At 47.1% G+C, this 18675-nt stretch overlaps 1 protein-coding gene across 1 annotated transcript in view; it reads left to right on the forward strand.

Moving 5' to 3' along the window:
* Positions 1-18675, forward strand: part of LOC124719017 (transcriptional activator cubitus interruptus) — a 190053-nt gene that overhangs the window by 42271 nt on the left and 129107 nt on the right. Inside the window, exon 2 of the mRNA XM_047244683.1 lies at positions 10470-10620. Coding sequence (XP_047100639.1) covers positions 10470-10620 — 151 coding nt within the window. The remainder of the gene's footprint in view (positions 1-10469; positions 10621-18675) is intronic.

Here is an 18675-nt window from a genome sequence, read left to right on the forward strand (position 1 = left end):
TAATAACGCCGGTCGCCGCATCATTCCGCTCCAGTTATTCTATCTATAATAATTCCCGCCTCTTCCAGGTCACAAGAAGACAGAGAGAGACGAGGAAAAAAAAAGAGATAGAAAAAGAAAAGTGGAACGGGAAATATGAAGCGAGGAAAGTCGTAAAGCGCGCGGCGAGGCCGGCCGCCGGAGGCGCTGCCGTCGCGGACAGCTGACTGTCGCCGGCAGGCTCGGTGATTTAGCGGCGCTAATGTTTACAGGTCTTCGCTCGCAGCCTATTTGTTTCGTCCCGGCACTGCCTTCCCACTTTCTTTAGAGGCGTTTTTCTTTTTGTGTTTGTTTGTTACTCCGGCGCGGAGGTGTGGACTCTTCGCGCGCGTATTTCAGCGCCGCAACGAGCGCTGCCAGGAATATTCGGTGCGGCGCGCCTTGCCGGATGGAGCCGTAAATTACCCGTGACGCAGACGCAGACGTCGACGGCGCCGGTAGCGGCCTGAATTATATAACGGCCGCGGCGCACGCATCCCCAATAAATCCTGCGGCGCGCGCGCCCGACACGGCACGTCCGACATTGCCAGCGCTTTCTGTCACCATGTCTGCCATTACTCATTAATTATGCGAGGGCCTCCGCTGAAAGACGGACAAATGTGAAACACCTATCATTCCGGAAAAAAAAATCAAAACGGTAGAATACAGAAGAGCTGAGGTAAAATTCATCGTGGCGTCCGAACGAAGGTGTAATTTCAAGTTATACTATCTAGAGCTGTGTCCGTCAGAAATAGGCGGGTGGGTGCTAATGTGTTGTCTTTAAGTTGTACAATCTGACTGGCGACTTCCTTCGTGTTATTACTTTTTTTATCTTCGTATTGTTGAGCTACGATCACAAGGAAACGTTAGCGACAGCCCCGGACATTTGCACAAGCCCCGCCCATTTACCCCCCTCCACACCTACCCCTCGCCACACCAACCAAGAGCGCATCAATATGATCTTTGGTAGTCCTCGTCGCTGTCGTGTTTTTGTTCGTCGTTTTTTGTTTTACCGCGGTTGTTCATACTAGCTGTGTTGTGCTGTTAGTACTTCTTAGCAGTTTGTGTAAACTGTCAAAATGAAACATAGATATGCAATCTCAATAAAGTTATCATATACAGGGTACCTAATCTTAACTGTTGTGGCCAACTGCTGTCAAAACTGATATCTAACAGACATTAAAGTACGATAAGATCTGTTGGAATGACACTGACGAAGTTGTGTACATATGTTTAACAATAGGCAGCTCTAAAGCTCTGAAACACTGAAGAAGAACTCAAAGTAATCTCGTGTCTGCTATAAGCAGGCAGTCATAAGAGTTCACAAGTAAAAATTCACCCATTACACAGGCAAATATTAATGAGGAATGTCACTGTATAAATATCTGACTGCCTGCATTACGCATTTCTACATTATCCCACTCTTATATTCTTTAGTCTTAATGAGGTAATCAGAAACAAACCAAGACATCGACTTTGCCTTGTTTATGCACAACATTGACTTTAGGCAATCGAGATAATGGACAGCATCCTTGGTGATACTACCAATTAACATTGCCCAACAGAGTTTCTTAGACTACGCGAGATGACGGAAATTTGCGCTCACTGCAGTTAACAAATATCAGTTTTTTTGGTATAGTGCAGATGAAAGCTCATGAAATAAAAAAGACAGTGTGGATGCGATTTTTATTTTTCATTCTTATTGATGATTTTTCAACTCGCATATTCAGTGAACATATTTCCAATTCTTTTCACAATGGTACCGGAAAAACTGTATTTCGTACTAACTCCCTTGTTATGACTGGCATATCTGTGATACGAACAACTTTGATGTTGGGATATGGATTGGTGTGGAGGGGGGTGACTGGGCGTGCATCGTCCGGGGCTGCCGCTAACGTTACGTCGATCACAAAACAACAAGATTAAGTATTATATTTTGACTAAAGTTCAGTCTTGATCACATCATGTATGTTTTAATGATATATCAGTTGACTGCGTAGCAGCGAGGAGAGCTCCGCCTACCATCCTAAGGGAGCCATCGGTCTGATGATGGTTTTGTAGAAAGAACCGAAACCGGTTACCTGTATCATTAAAACATACATGACGTGATCAAGACTGAACTTTAGTCAAAATATAACAATTAATTGATCACTGTTTTCCAAAAATGTTTACCAAAATTGTACAAGATTAAGAACGTATAAATCGTGGTACTTGCAGTGATCGTGCAATAAGGGGCGATCAAAAAATGTGCGTTCGGAGGCTGTATAGTCCAGAGTCGATATGCCGATGAGGCAAAATCGCCGTGAGCATTTAGGCAATCGTGGCAGTGACGCAGCAGGCTGAAGCTGCCGTGTCGTCTTGCGCCTGCTGCACAAGGTCCTCCTTCAGGAACCGTCCACTCTTCGAGGCCCTTTTTTAACACTAGAACGGCGGAGTTTCTGACATTCCTAAAACGGCGGAAAGGGGTCGCTTAAACAAGTACTTTTTTAGTGTTTGTTAATCCATACTTTATTTCCAGTAATCACAACAATTATTTACAATTATAAATAATAATTGCTGGCCGGGGTGGCCGAGCGGTTCTAGGCGCTACATCAGGAACCGCGCGACCGCTACGGTCGCAGGTTCGAATCCTGCCCCGGGCATGTGTGACGTCCTCAGGTTAGTTAGGTTTAAGTAGTTCTCACTTCTAGGGGACTGATGACCTCAGCAGTTAAGTCCTATAGTGCGTATTACTAATTTATTTAAACAACGATGTATCATACAATAGATTTTAATTTGCTAACTATTCGTGCAACGTTCTAGACACATTCAGTATATTTGGTCCATTTCACTTTCATATGCGGTTTACAAACAGCTCTACATTACTTTTCGCTCAAGTCATTTGAAGCTGCAAGACGCACTTAGCGCAGGTGATTTCTGTTTCACGCGCACATTTGCCGCGCACAACTTTGTGGCACTTTACTCAGTTTTCGCTGTTCTCGTTGCCTTCTCAGAAGCTGATTTGGCACTTCCTCCGCTTTCTAGCTGATTTCAGTTCCATATACTCTTCCATTGCCTGATGTTCTTGCTGTTTCGTTCCCTCGAGTTCATTTGCCAGTCGAAGTATGAACTTCTTCCGTTACATTTTCTTGTTCATTACTATATTATAGATGACCCGTGCATTTATTGCCGCCATGTCCAGCATGTTGTAGAAAACATGCATTGCCCATCGCGTACATGCAACTTTCGTAGTACATTTGCTGGTCATTTGGTGAACCACGTCCACCCCATACTTTGTTGCTTTGCACAACATTCAGGATTTCTCTCTCCTTCCTTGCTTATTGCTATTTCAGCATGCAGCTTACTCAGAAGGATGACATTTTTGTTCTTCTCTCCTTGGTATAGAGTCAAGGTGCAGTCTGTGTTGCCCCTAATGTGGCTTCTTAAGTACTAGAACCCAGTACGTTGTCCTCGATGCTGACTGTTCATCGGAGGTGAGGGTATCATCTGGAGTGCCCCAGGGAAGTGTGGTAGGTCCGCTGTTGTTTTCTATCTACATAAATGATCTTTTGGATAGGGTGGATAGCAATGTGCGGCTGTTTGCTGATGATGCTGTGGTGTACGGGAAGGTGTCGTCGTTGAGTGACTGTAGGAGGATACAAGATGATTTGGACAGGATTTGTGATTGGTGTAAAGAATGGTACCTAACTCTAGATATCGATAAATGTAAATTAATGCAGATGAATAGGAAAAAGAATCCCGTAATGTTTGAATACTCCATTAGTAGTGTAGCCCTTGACACAGTCACGCCGATTAAATATTTGGGCGTAACATTGCAGAGCGATATGAAGTGGGACAAGCATGTAATGGCAGTTGTGGGGAAGGCGGATAGTCGTCTTCGGTTCATTGGTAGAATTTTGGGAAGATGTGGTTCATCTGTAAAAATGACCGCTTATAAAACACTAATACGACCTATTCTTGAGTACTGCTCGAGCGTTTGGGATCCCTATCAGGTGGGATTGAGGGAGGACATAGAAGCAATTCAGAGGTGGGCTGCTAGATTTGTTACTGGTCGGTTTTATCATCCTTCGAGTGTTACGGAAATGCTTCGGGAACTCGGGTGGGAGTCTCTAGAGGAAAGGAGGCGTTGTTTTCGTGAATCGCTGCCGAGGAAATTTAGAGAACCAGCATTTGAGGCTGACTGCAGTTCAATTTTACTGCCGCCAACTTACATTTCGCGGGAAGACCCAAAGATAAGAGAAGAGAGATTATGGCTCGTACAGAGGCATATAGGCAGTCATTTTTCCCTCGTTCTGTTTGGGAGTGGAACAGGGAGAGAAGATGCTAGTTATTGTAGGAGGTACCCTCCGCCACGCACCGTGTGGTGGATTGTGGATTATGTATGTAAATGTAGAATGTGCAGTATTGTCGTGGAGTATATTTCAGAAATCCTTACTTCATCGGAGATTTCACGGCGGATCATGTTCATTTTACCAATTAATAAAGTTTTCTTTTCTTCGAGTTTTTTTAGCAACTTGAGACGTAAAGAAGTTGCCTGTGGCCGCATTTCATCCTCGACTTACAAATGGCTCCATGAGGCGCAGAACGACGTACTCTCCAAGTGGTTGTTCCTCTCTATGCATGTCCTCTTCGCCGAGGGCTGGGAAAGCAGTCGAATCTGAGAACATATTTGTCTGGTGTGCTGGACATGAACTGAGTAAACGTGCATCTTGGTTTGCTTGGTAACAGCTGCTCGTCAGTGGTTGTATTTTGTCCAGGGCGGTAAGCACGAATACTGTTTCCAATAAACTTCCCCAAATTTAAATTTGTTGGCTGCCAGGCGTTCAGTCCTGGTTGATTTTTCATCAAAAGGCAGAAATGTGAGAAGCTCCAGAAATCTGTCCCTGATCAAAGCAGGCCCCCAAGAGTGCGACCAGAGACACACCTTTTGTGCACAGTACACCCCGAACATACGTGATGGCTATCAGTTTCTCCATTTCCTCAAGTGACACAGCCCGGTCATTGTTTTTAGTATTTTTCGAGCATTTGATTCTGTGTCTTTCTTCGTCAGACGTAGCACTGCTTCGTCAGAAATCATTACAGGCCCTCAATGTAATCGGAAAAAAGTGATATATCGGTGAAAAAGATATTGACGTACAAGCCTATAAAAATATCGGCTGCTCATTGAAAATGTACTGCCAGTTTTAGAGCTGTATGTTTACCAGGTTTACCGGTATGAATTGAGCGTTAAGATACAAATGTGTCGATGGGGAACATTTGTTGTGAACGAGCGTTAACTTTTTTTTTTTGTTTGGTTGGTATGACATGTATCGAAGACAATTAGTATACTGTGTTTGGTGGGATCAGAAAGATGTGGTGTATCATGAGCTTCTAAAACCCGGTCAAACTGTGAATACTAATCATTACAGGACAACAAATGATTAATTTTAACTGTGCATTGACAGACGAAAGACCAGAATGGGCCAGAAGGCATGGCAAAGTAATTTTTTTACACGACAATGCACCTGCACACAAAGCAAAACTGGTTCAGGATACAATCAAGACACTTGGCCGGGAACTGCTACCCCAACCGTCGTATTCACCAGACTTGGCCGCTTCCGACTACGATTTGTTTTCATCAATGGGACACGCATTGGCTGAGGATCACTTCGATTCCTATGAAGAAGTCGAAAATTGGGTGTCTGATTGGTTTTCTTAAAAACACGAACATTTCTATTGGCGTGGTATCCACAAATTGCCAGAAGGTGGTAAAAATGGATAGAAAGCAATGGTCAGTACTTTGAATAAAATGTTTTTACTTTTAAATTCAAAATTAGTGTTTCATTTTCACAAAAAAACGCTCATTTCATACCGGTACACCTGGTAAGCATTGATTTATTCAAATGTTCAAATGAGTGTGAAATACTCAGGGACCAAGCTGCAGCGGTCATCGGTCCCTAGACTTACACACCCACGCCCGAGGGAGGACTCGAACTTCCGGCGGGAGGGGCCGCGCAATCCGTTACATGACGCCTCAAACCGTGCGGCCACTCCGCGCGGCTATATTGATTTATTACTAGATATTCTGCACATCAACAAACTTTCTGCCTGCCTGTCCACCTTAGAGCAAGAATTGAAAGGAAAACGATGCACCTTTATGCTTGGCGATAACCACTTTGCTAACAACACAATAAAAGGTATCCGTTTCGTCACATATCGGATTTGTGCGGAACACTTCATGTGGACTTGTCTGTTTTTCTGCAGCGAGCTAGCAGTCGTAGTGTCAAAGTTGCGTGCTGAAGTTAAACGTCGCAGTTTTTGTTGGTAGTTCCGAGCGCCGATTACGTCAGCATTTCCTCTCACACGTCTCTGCCCACAGGGAAGAGCAATCTTGTCATTCCGACTTTTGTTCATCAGTTTCACCAACTGTTTGCGAAGAATGCCGATCTAAACAAGTAGCACACCAGTTGCGTTAAAAGTTGTGTTTTAAAGCAGCTGGCGTGCTATTTCTTCTCGTCGGAAATCTTGTTATTCCATTACCACCGGCAACCCTCCAGTGCAGTGGACTTCTTCTTTGGGCCACCTATACTTGCTTTACACAGTGACAGAGAGAGACTGGACGCAATGAAGTATGAGACTACTTCACACAGTGAAGGTAAAATTATGTTCTACACAATTACAAAACAACGACTTCAAAAATTTACCGAAAATTGTCAAAAAAATTATAGTATAAAAGAAAAATATCGGCTCTCGATATTGCCATTTCGGTACCGATCTTACGGGTAAAGAAGTATCACCGGCGTATATCGATTGTTATTGGAAAAAAATTCGATTTATCGCTATTTTTTCAACAGCAGTAGTGTAAGTCTTCGAACGTCCCCTTAGAAAAATTAATGAATTACTGTGCTGGTGAACCCCTTATTCATACAGATGAGCAAAACTTAACGTACTCAGACATTTCGCTCTTTACTTATTCTGATCAACACTATACTAACACACAATGTTTTTAGCGCAACGCAATCTGACTTTCAATAATCCCTACAAAAGAATGGCCCTGACTAACAATAACCTATACCTTTCATGAATCACTTACCTCACAAAAATCTTCGTTACTCGAACTACTGCAATACAGCGAGCGCCAATACTGCCAGCTAAATAAAAGATTCTAACTACTGAAGGCACGAACAACTGATAGGCATAGTTAGTAAATGAAAGATTTTAATAGAGAACAAACTATGTATTTACCATAATAGTGTTCAAAAGTCATAATATATATATATCAGTTCATGACATCCAGTCTTACAAATTTACTCTCTCTGATGGGCACACGTCCAGATCATCCGCTCTGAAAACTCCATCTCTCTCCCCACATCCACCACTGCTGGCGACTCACCTCCAACTGCCCAACATTACAATAGCAAATTCCAACAATGCCACACACCACAGCCAGTGATTTTCATACAGAGCGCTACGTGGCGTTACCAATATAAAGACCTAAACAGCCTACTTACAGTCTGTTGTTTGGATACCATCTGCATAGGAAGACAGTGTGCTGTGGGGAAGCTCCTTCTCCTTCTCCACATGTGCACATAGTTGTCTGTCTCAGACTCATGTGGATTTAGTGCGTGGGATGAGGCCTGTGTGCAGTTAAGAAATGTACCGTACTGCGACTGGGATCGATACGTGTCACACCCGACCGCTCCCTTATGTCGGGGAGGAATTCGTGCCGTCTACGCCCATACCACTTATGTCCCGTACATCTTCACGTGCATCCAAATGCGAGGAAGCCAGTGTAGAACTGATGTAACAGCAGTGCCTCGTCGTGTACCGTGCCTCTTGCTCCACCTGTATAGTGGGGACAGTGGCCGATTTGGCTGCGCACGAAATGTACACTGCACGCTGCCCCCTCCCTTACTGTAGCTGCCCTCCGCGTCCTACATCTACATCTACATCTACATCCATACTCCGCAGTCCACCGTACGGTGCGTGGCGGAGGGTACCTCGTACCACAACTAGCATCTTCTCTCCCTGTTCCACTCCATCTCTCTTATCTTATCTTTGTGGTCTTTCCGCGAAATGTAAGTTGGCGGCAGTAGAACTGTACTGCAGTCAGCCTCAAATGTTGGTTCTCTAAATTTCCTCTGTAGCGATTCACGAAAAGAACGCCTCGTTTCCTCCAGAGACTCCCACCCGAGTCCCTGAAGCATTTCCGTAACGCTCGCGTGATGATCAAACCTACCAGTAACAAATCTAGCAGCCCGCCTCTGAACTGCTTCTATGTCCTCCCTCAATCCGACCTGATAGGGATCCCAAACGCTCGAGTACTCAAGAATAGGTCGTATTAGTGTTTTATAAGAGGTCTCCTTTACAGATGAACCACATCTTCCCAAAATTCTACCAATGAACCGAAGACGACTATCCGCCTTCCCCACAACTGCCATTGCATGCTTGTCCCACTTCATATCGCTCTGCAATGTTACGCCCAAATATTTAATCGACGTGACTGTGTCGAGCGCTACACTACTAATGGAGTATTCAAACATTACGGGATTCTTTTTCCTATTCATCTGCATTAATTTACATTTATCTATATTTACAGTTAGCTGCCATTCTTTACACCAATCACAAATCCTTTCCAAGTCATCTTGTATCCTCCTACAGTGACTCGACGACGACACCTTCCCGTACACCACAGCATCATCAGCAAACAGACGCACACTGCTATCCACCCTATCCAAAAGATCATTTATGTAGATAGAAAACAACAGCGGACCTACCACACTTCCCTGGGGCACTCCAGATGATACCCTCACCTCCGATGAACACTCACCATCGAGGACAACGTACTGGGTTCTATTACTTAAGAAGTCTTCGAGCCACTCACATGTCTGGAAACCAATCCCATACAGTCGTACCTTAGTTAGGAGTCTGCAGTGGGGCACCGAGTCAAACGCTTTCCGGTTCAGAATGGTTCAAATGGCTCTGAGCACTATGGGAGTTATCTGCTGTGGTCATCAGGTCCCTAAAACTTAGAACTACTTAAACCTGACTGACGTAAGGACATCACACACATCCATGCCCGAGGCAGGATTCGAACCTGCGACCGTAGCGGTCACGCGGTTCCAGACTGAAGCGCCTAGAACCGCTTTCCGGAAGTCAAGGAATATGGCATCCGTCTGATACCCTTCATCCATGGTTCGCAAGATGTGAAAAAAGGGCGAGTTGCGTTTCGCAGGAGCGATGCTTTCTAAAGCCGTACTGATGCATGGACATCAACTTCTCTGTCTCAAGGAAATTCATTATATTCCAACTGAGAATATGTTCGAGAATCCTGCAACAAACCGATGTTAAGGATATTGGTCTGTAATTTTGAGGATCCGTCCTTCTACCCTTCTTATATACGGGCGTCACCTGCGCTTTTTTCCAGTCGCTCGGGACTTTACGTTGGGCAAGAGATTCGCGATAAATGCAAGCTAAGTAAGGAGACAATGCAGTAGAGTACTCTCTTTAATACCAAATTGGAATCCCATCAGGTCCTGGCGATTTATTTATTTTCAACCCATTTAGCTGCTTCACAACCCCAGGGATGTGTATCACTATGTCCTCCATACGGGAATGTTTACGAGACTCAAACGGCGGTATGTTTGTACGATACTCCTGCGTGAAAGATTTCTCAAATGCTAAATTAAACATTTCAGCTTTCGCTTTGCTGTCTTCCGTTGCCAGGCCAGACTGATCAGTGAGTGGATGGATGGAAGCCTTCGACCCGCTTACCGATTTTACGTAAGACCAGAGTTTCCTTGGGTTTTGAGCAAGATATTTTGCTAGCGTATGACGGTGGTAGTGGTTGTTGTACGCTTCGCGCATCGCTCTTTTTACAGCATCACGATTTTCTACTAAGTTTTGCCTGTCCTCATTCTCTTGATCTTTCTTGTACCGCATGTGCAACTGTCTTTGCTTCCTGAACATTCTCCGAAATGTGCTGTTAAACCACGGTGGGTCTTCTCCATCTGTAACCCACTTTTTCGGCACATACTTGTCCAATGCGTGATTTACAATGTGTTTAAAATTTGCCCACAATTCTTCCACGTCCATGGTACCAGAAGTAAATGAAGTCGATTCATTTACTAATTGGGATGCTAACAACTGCTTATGGAGCAGTACTGGAACAGTTTCGCAGTTCCTGGCAGGGTTGCCAGTTTCCTGACAGGCGGGTAATAAACTATTAATGAATGGAAATGTATTTAATAATAACAGTTCAAATTAGGCTTCACGAAACTTTTCAAGTATGAGTCAGTATAATTTTTGCATCTTTCACGCACGCAGTTGGTGCCATACGAGTCTTGTTACCCGTTACTGCCGTTTGTGTCCGCAGGCTGGGCGCGGGGTCCGGCGGAACGGGCGCGCTCTCCGAGCTGCAGCTGCTGGCGGCGTCGCGGCGCTGCGCCGTGCTGCCCCCGGGGGCGCCGGGCGCGGGGGCGGCGGCGGGGGCGGGCGGCGGCAACGCGGGCCCCCAGCCGCCCCCCGTCTCCTCCGCCGCCGACTTGCATCCCGCCTACCGCCTCAACCCCTACGTGGAGCATCTCTACTCCTCGCTGCAGCACTCTAGTCCCTCCCTGCACGGTGAGTACCCAACCCAGGCTGACACAAAACATTGTTATACCGCAGAGAGTCGATGCTTATGCAGTGAGTACATGCTTTAAGGGGTGATAGTGATTCTGAACAAAAAGACTTCATTTGGACGTATGTCCTATTCGCAGTGGTTCTGAGATGGAAAAGGTCTCGCAGTACAAAATTATGGGGGGGTAGGACGTGAAACGGGCCGACTTCGAGAAGGAGAGGCACCACAGGACATTTTAATTTGCACTATCTATACTTTTACAAATAAATTCACAAAACTTTGTCAGCATGACCAGAAAGTCTTCAGGATTCACACTCATAGCAGTGGAAGTTCAAAAACACGAAAAAATATTATTTTTTCAATGTGAAATTTCATGATTTTTTTCTCTTACTATTGGCTGCATTTGTTGCTATAGGTACACTTTTTCTTCATAAGTAAGAGAGATTCTTCGATGAATTTTCACAGCTTACAAACGATACGTACAGGGGTATGAAACTCTAGAATTTATTTAATCTGTGCAAAATGAATGGGCTGTTACGTTTTAAACTTCGTGTTTAGAGAAAACTCGAAATTTATAGTTAATTATCTCAATTTTTGCCACAGTTTTGAACAGGTTTGGGAAATTCTAGAGTTTCATACACCTGTAAGTATGGTTTGTATGGTGTGCAAAATTCATCGAAGAATCTCTCTTACTTATGAAAAAAAGTGTTCCTACAGCAACAAATGTGGCTAGTACCAAGTGAAAAAATGATGAAATTTCACATGTAAAAAAAATTGTTTTCTTGTGTTTTTGAACTTCCTCTGTTACGAGTGTGAATCCTGAATCCTTCCTGGTCATGCTAACAAAGTTTTATGAATTTATTTGTAAAAGTATAGACAGTGTAAATTAAAATGTCCTGTGGTGCCTCTCCTGCTCCAAGTCGGCCCGTTTCACGTCCTACCCCCCTTAAACTATATCAAATTTCCTACAAAAAAAGGTCCTATTCATTTCTTTTGTCTAGAACTAGTGGTTTGTGTGGAGAGAGCGCGAGAATGTTGAAACACTCGCTCGGCGCTCATGCGCTGTAGCTCACGTAACTTTTGTAGGCCAATTTGAGGCAGCATACTGAGGTAGCAAGTTGAGAGGAACAGTGTGGTGCGGCACACTTGTGGTCTATCGAGTCGAGAAAGTACCTCAAAATGCGCGTCGGGCGTGTTTTTCGACATTCTCGTGGTCTCTTCGTACAAACCATTAGTTCTACAGAGAAAAATGAATTGGACACTTCTTGTTGGAAATTTGATATAGTTTAATTTTGTACTGCGACAATTTTTCGCCGGAGGTTGCGGTTTTCGAGTTATTCGAGAAAAACGTACAAAAGTGATATTGAATGTGTTCTATCTCTGAATAGGGCATACGTCCGTATGAAGCTTTTTTTTTCGGAATCGCTAATACTATCACCCTTCAAAGCATGTACCTTTCCTCATGACTCACCCTGTACGTATGCTGTTTTCCTAAGAGCGTTCAAAAATGTAACAGGCGATGGAGAATGCTCCAGTGAAGAATTTGGGGCAGGGAAACTGGGGTCGCAGAAGCCAGCTCAGTGAGATATGGAAGAGAACTCGTCTACCGCTTTGTCTAGCATTACTGTTTTCCAGCTAATTTAGAACTAACGTGCAAACAAGTTTACACGCACTGTGCTGTTTGCCTACGTGTACATTCCTTATTTCGTGCAAGGAAACAAAGAGGACGAGCCTGATTACCAAGACGTCATGACGCAGGTGTTTACTTTACTTTTCCATAAGGTGACTGTGTTGTATAGCATTTACGTTGTCCCATGATAGTATGTGCTATGAATCAACAACAGGCCCATCCATTACTCAGTGCTGTTCGGAGACGTACAGTACAGTACGATGCAGCAGTACCGGAACAGTTTCGCAGAACTCGCACCTCGTGTGCGTGGAAGTACGTTGCAATGCTCAGCCGGCTGGAGTGGCCGAGCGGTTCTAGGCGCTACAGTCTGGAACCGCGCGACCGCTACGGTCGCAGCTTCGAATCCTGCCTCGGGCACAGATGTGTGTGATGTCCTTGGGTTAATTAGGTTTAAGTAGTTCTAAGTTCCAGGGGACTGATGGCCTCAGCAGTTAAGTCCCATAGTGCTCAGAGCCATTTGAATTTGAATTTTTGTACATAGCCGCCAGTCCGAGTTGGACATCTGCCGTACCGTCGTACCAACTTTCCGACATCCTCGTCATACAAGGCAGCCTCCTGTAGTTTCCGACAATTTGCTGCTGGATTGCAGCTCGTCGTGTGTTCCGAAATGTTGTTTTCATAGTCAGCGGTTCATTTGAGTTCAGACGAAAGTTAGAGGGACGCAGGTCCGGGCTGTACGATGGGCGATCAGACTCTTCCTATCGGAAACGCTGCAGGGACGCCCTGAGTCTCTCCTGCAGTGGGCGGCCGAGAACCGTTAAGAAGAAGGAAACGCGCGATAGTTTACGTTAGGCGGGATTGCACCAAATCAGGCGAAACTCTCGGCAAGTGTTCGTACATGGCGGGAGACACTAATGTTCTAGGCATTTCTACGCGCTCAGAACTGAGAAGAGCATACTAGAGAGACTTCCCAACTTGTCTACGCAAAGCTACATACACTCCTGGAAATTGAAATAAGAACACCGTGAATTCATTGTCCCAGGAAGGGGAAACTTTATTGACACATTCCTGGGGTCAGATACATCACATGATCACACTGACAGAACCACAGGCACATAGACACAGGCAACAGAGCATGCACAATGTCGGCACTAGTACAGTGTATATCCATCTTTCGCAGCAATGCAGGCTGCTATTCTCCGATGGAGACGATCGTAGAGATGCTGGATGTAGTCCTGTGGAACGGCTTGCCATGCCATTTCCACCTGGCGCCTCAGTTGGACCAGCGTTCGTGCTGGACGTGCAGACCGCGTGAGACGACGCTTCATCCAGTCCCAAACATGCTCAATGGGGGACAGATCCGGAGATCTTGCTGGCCAGGGTAGTTGACTTACACCTTCTAGAGCACGTTGGGTGGCACGGGATACATGCGGACGTGCATTGTCCTGTTGGAACAGCAAGTTCCCTTGCCGGTCTAGGAATAGTAGAACGATGGGTTCGATGACGGTTTGGATGTACCGTGCACTATTCAGTGTCCCCTCGACGATCACCAGTGGTGTACGGCCAGTGTAGGAGATCGCTCCCCACAGCATGATGCCGGGTGTTGGCCCTGTGTGCCTCGGTCGTATGCAGTCCTGATTGTGGCGCTCACCTGCACGGGCCAAACACGCATACGACCACCATTGGCACCAAGGCAGAAGCGACTCTCATCGCTGAAGACGACACGTCTCCATTCGTCCCTCCATTCACGCCTGTCGCGACACCACTGGAGGCGGGCTGCACGATGTTGGGGCGTGAGCGGAAGACGGCCTAACGGTGTGCGGGACCGTAGCCCAGCTTCATGGAGACGGTTGCGAATGGTCCTCGCCGATACCCCAGGAGCAACAGTGTCCCTAATTTGCTGGGAAGTGGCGGTGCGGTCCCCTACGGCACTGCGTAGGATCCTACGGTCTTGGCGTGCATCCGTGCGTCGCTGCGGTCCGGTCCCAGGTCGATGGGCACGTGCACCTTCCGCCGACCACTGGCGACAACATCGATGTACTGTGGAGACCTCACGCCCCACGTGTAGAGCAATTCGGCGGTAGGTCGACCCGGCCTCCCGCATGCCCACTATACGCCCTCGCTCAAAGTCCGTCAATTGCACATACGGTTCACGTCCACGCTGTCGCGGCATGCTACCAGTGTTAAAGACTGCGATGGAGCTCCGTATGCCACGGCAAACTGGCTGACACAGACGGCGGCGGTGCACAAATGCTGCGCAGCTAGCGCCATTCGACGGCCAACACCGCGGTTCCTGGTGTGTCCGCTGTGCCGTGCGTGTGATCATTGCTTGTACAGCCCTCTCGCAGTGTCCGGAGCAAGTATGGTGGGTCTGACACACCGGTGCCAATGTGTTCTTTTTTCCATTTCCAGGAGTGTAGCATGACCCACCGATCGTTCTTTACTCTCGGAATAGCGTCGTCCAAAAAATGGTCCAAATGGGTCTGTGCACAATGGGACTTAACGTCTGAGGTCATCAGTCCCCTAGAACTTGTTGTTGTTGTTGTTGTTGTTGTTGTGGTCTTCAGCCCTGAGACTGGTTTGATGCACCTCTCCATGCTACTCTATCCTGTGGAAGCTTCTTCATCTCCCAGTACCTACTGCAACCTACATCTTTCTGAATCTGCTTAGTGTATTCATCTCTTGGTCTCCCTCTACGCTTTTTACCCTCCACGCTGCCCTCCAGTGCTAAATTTGTGATCTCTTGATGCCTCAGAACATGTCCATCAACCGATCCCTTCTTCTAGTTAAGTTGTGCCAGAAACTTCTCTTCAATACCTCTTCCCTAGAACTTAGAACTACTTAAACCTAACTAACCTAAGGACATCACACACATCCATGCCCGAGGCAGGATTCGAACCTGTGACTGTAGCAGTCGCGTGGTTCAGGACTGAGCACCTAGAACCGCTCGGCCACCTCGGTCGGCAATAGCCTCGTACTTACCCGGCGAATGCGGAGTACACAGTTACGAAGAAAATGAAATAAATGTCGGGTACGGTTTTCACATTGTACGTCCCAACAGCTGTTATCTTTCTCGTCTCAGTCCCCGTTTATCGATGTTTATTTTTTTATTTTAGTTTTTAATATTTGTGTTTCTAAGAGTCCTGTTCCGTCCGAGAAGAAGACAAGACTATTTAAATAAAAATTGGTCGATCCTCTCGTCGTTCTCCGTACAATGTGAAGAGGCGCGCCTGAGGTCTATTCTGCGCGTTTCCGCTGCTGCTCTCTAGTCGTACTGTCGCATTTATTGGCGCGTCCTGTCTGCTTCACATCACTCAAACACGTTATCCAGAAAGCGTCGCTCCATCGTCTAATGCTAGCTAGCATCGTCTGACAGTCCACGCTTCAGCCGTCGCCTATAAAAGAAAAAAATGTGTGACTCTAGAATATTTTTTTAAAAAAAGAATTCTTTATTAACACAATACAATCAAAACAATATGAAGATACAAAAGAACCAACCACCTTAATGATTAGTGGGTCTACGTATTATACTACATTTTACTGCATTGTTACATTTCATTTTTCTATAACTGGCATAACTATGAGCAAGCTTAATCTGTTAAGCTATCCTACTTCTACTATCCTATTCTGCAGAATAGAATAGAATAGAACAGAATATTATGGAATTTTAGGTTATTCATTAAATGATTCCTATAAAGTTCGAAAATACGCAGGATAAGAGATAAAGAAACACATTGCGTCACGTCTCGTTATGTCAAGGCAAAGCGTGCCCTGGTAGCAGGTGGATACGACAGCAGGAAATTATAATTACTGGTGCAATGGCATCCACCCTCCGCCATCACTTCGCAATGGTTTGTAGGGTACGGGCGTAGACGTAAGAATAAACCGTCAATGATGTCGGAAGGTTTCCAAATGCAAAGTTGCACCTAGTGGTGCGGGAGTTGGCTCGTGCGACGAGCGTGCAGGCAGCGAGGGGACCCGCCCAGCATTCGGAGCAGGGCGACGCAGGAGTCGGCGTCGGTCTGCGGTCCGCGACCATTCCGGTCAGGCGTGCGCGACGGGAGCGGCCCGGCTGCGGAAGCGGATGCACCGGAGTGGCTCAGGAAGCGGGAACGTGAGCGTCGGCGTGAACGTGCGCGTGACAAAGGGGCGACGGGAGCACAGGGTGTAAGAGTAACCGAGCGCACACGTGCGCGTCCCGCGTCCCGCATGCCGGACGGCGCTCGGCGTGTCGCAGGCACGCACCGCCACGCACCGCCCATACCGCCTGCGCCGCCGCACCTGCGCCGGGCTCACCGCGTGTGACGGGAATGTAGCCGCTGCCGACCCGGCGGGGCGTGCAGCGCTACACTCTAATCAGTGTAATGTGACCCCCGTGACAACCCTGCGGACCGCAGCAAGAGCGCCAGTGACGTTCTGGAAGCCGCGCCGTGCCCAGCCGCGGTACGATTCATTTCATCTACACTCCTGGAAATTGAAATAAGAACACCGTGAATTCATTGTCCCAGGAAGGGGAAACTTTATTGACACATTCCTGGGGTCAGATACATCACATGATCACACTGACAGAACCACAGGCACATAGACACAGGCAACAGAGCATGCACAATGTCGGCACTAGTACAGTGTATATCCACCTTTCGCAGCAATGCAGGCTGCTATTCTCCCATGGAGACGATCGTAGAGATGCTGGATGTAGTCCTGTGGAACGGCTTGCCATGCCATTTCCACCTGGCGCCTCAGTTGGACCAGCGTTCGTCCTGGACGTGCAGACCGCGTGAGACGACGCTTCATCCAGTCCCAAACATGTTCAATGGGGGACAGATCCGGAGATCTTGCTGGCCAGGGTAGTTGACTTACACCTTCTAGAGAACGTTGGGTGGCACGGGATACATGCGGACGTGCATTGTCCTGTTGGAACAGCAAGTTCCCTTGCCGGTCTAGGAATGGTAGAACGATGGGTTCGATGACGGTTTGGATGTACCGTGCACTATTCAGTGTCCCCTCGACGATCACCAGTGGTGTACGGCCAGGTAGGAGATCGCTCCCCACAGCATGATGCCGGGTGTTGGCCCTGTGTGCCTCGGTCGTATGCAGTCCTGATTGTGGCGCTCACCTGCACGGCGCCAAACACGCATACGACCATCATTGGCACCAAGGCAGAAGCGACTCTCATCGCTGAAGACGACACGTCTCCATTCGTCCCTCCATTCACGCCTGTCGCGACACCACTGGAGGCGGGCTGCACGATGTTGGGGCGTGAGCGGAAGACGGCCTAACGGTGTGCGGGACCGTAGCCCAGCTTCATGGAGACGGTTGCGAATGGTCCTCGCCGATACCCCAGGAGCAACAGTGTCCCTAATTTGCTGGGAAGTGGCGGTGCGGTCCCCTACGGCACTGCGTAGGATCCTACGGTCTTGGCGTGCATCCGTGCGTCGCTGCGGTCCGGTCCCAGGTATACGGGCACGTGCACCTTCCGCCGACCACTGGCGACAACATCGATGTACTGTGGAGACCTCACGCCCCACGTGTTGAGCAATTCGGCGGTACGTCCACCCGGCCTCCCGCATGCCCACTACACGCCCTCGCTCAAAGTCCGTCAACTGCACATACGGTTCACGTCCACGCTGTCGCGGCATGCTACCAGTGTTAAAGACTGCGATGGAGCTCCGTATGCCACGGCAAACTGGCTGACACTGTCGGCGGCGGTGCACAAATGCTGCGCAGCTAGCGCCATTCGACGGCCAACACCGCGGTTCCTGGTGTGTCCGCTGCGCCGTGCGTGTGATCATTGCTTGTACAGCCCTTTCGCAGTGTCCGGAGCAAGTATGGTGGGTCTGACACACCGGTGTCAATGTGTTCTTTTTTCCATTTCCAGGAGTGTATATAAATAAGTCACAGCTGCAAAATACTAACGCGAATTCTTTACAGACGAATGGAAAAACTAGTAGAAGCCGACCTCGGCGAAGATCAGTTTGGATTCCGCAGTAATGTTGGAACACGTGAGACAATCCTGACCCTACGACTTATGTTAGAAAATAGATTAAAGAAAGGCAAACCTACATTTCTAACATTTGTAGACTTAGAGAAAGCTTTTGACAATGTTGACTGGAATACTCGTTTCAAATTCTAAACGTGGCAGGGGTAAAATAACAGGGAGCGAAACGCTATTTACAATTTGTACAGAAACCAGATGGCAGTTATAAGAGTCGAGGGGCATGAGAGGGAAGCAGTGATTGGGAAGGGAGTGAGACAGGGTTGTAGCCTGTCCCCGATGTTGTTCAATCTGTATACTGAGGAAGCAGTAAAGGAAACAAAAGAAAAATTCGGAGTAGGTATTAAAGTCCATGGAGAAGAAATAAAAATGTTAAGGTTCGCCAATGACATTGCAATTCTGTCAGAGACAGCAAAGGACTTGGAAGAGCAG

The sequence above is a fragment of the Schistocerca piceifrons genome, chromosome 10 (genome assembly GCF_021461385.2).
Source record: "Schistocerca piceifrons isolate TAMUIC-IGC-003096 chromosome 10, iqSchPice1.1, whole genome shotgun sequence".
In the NCBI taxonomy this organism is placed as follows: domain Eukaryota; kingdom Metazoa; phylum Arthropoda; class Insecta; order Orthoptera; family Acrididae; genus Schistocerca; species Schistocerca piceifrons.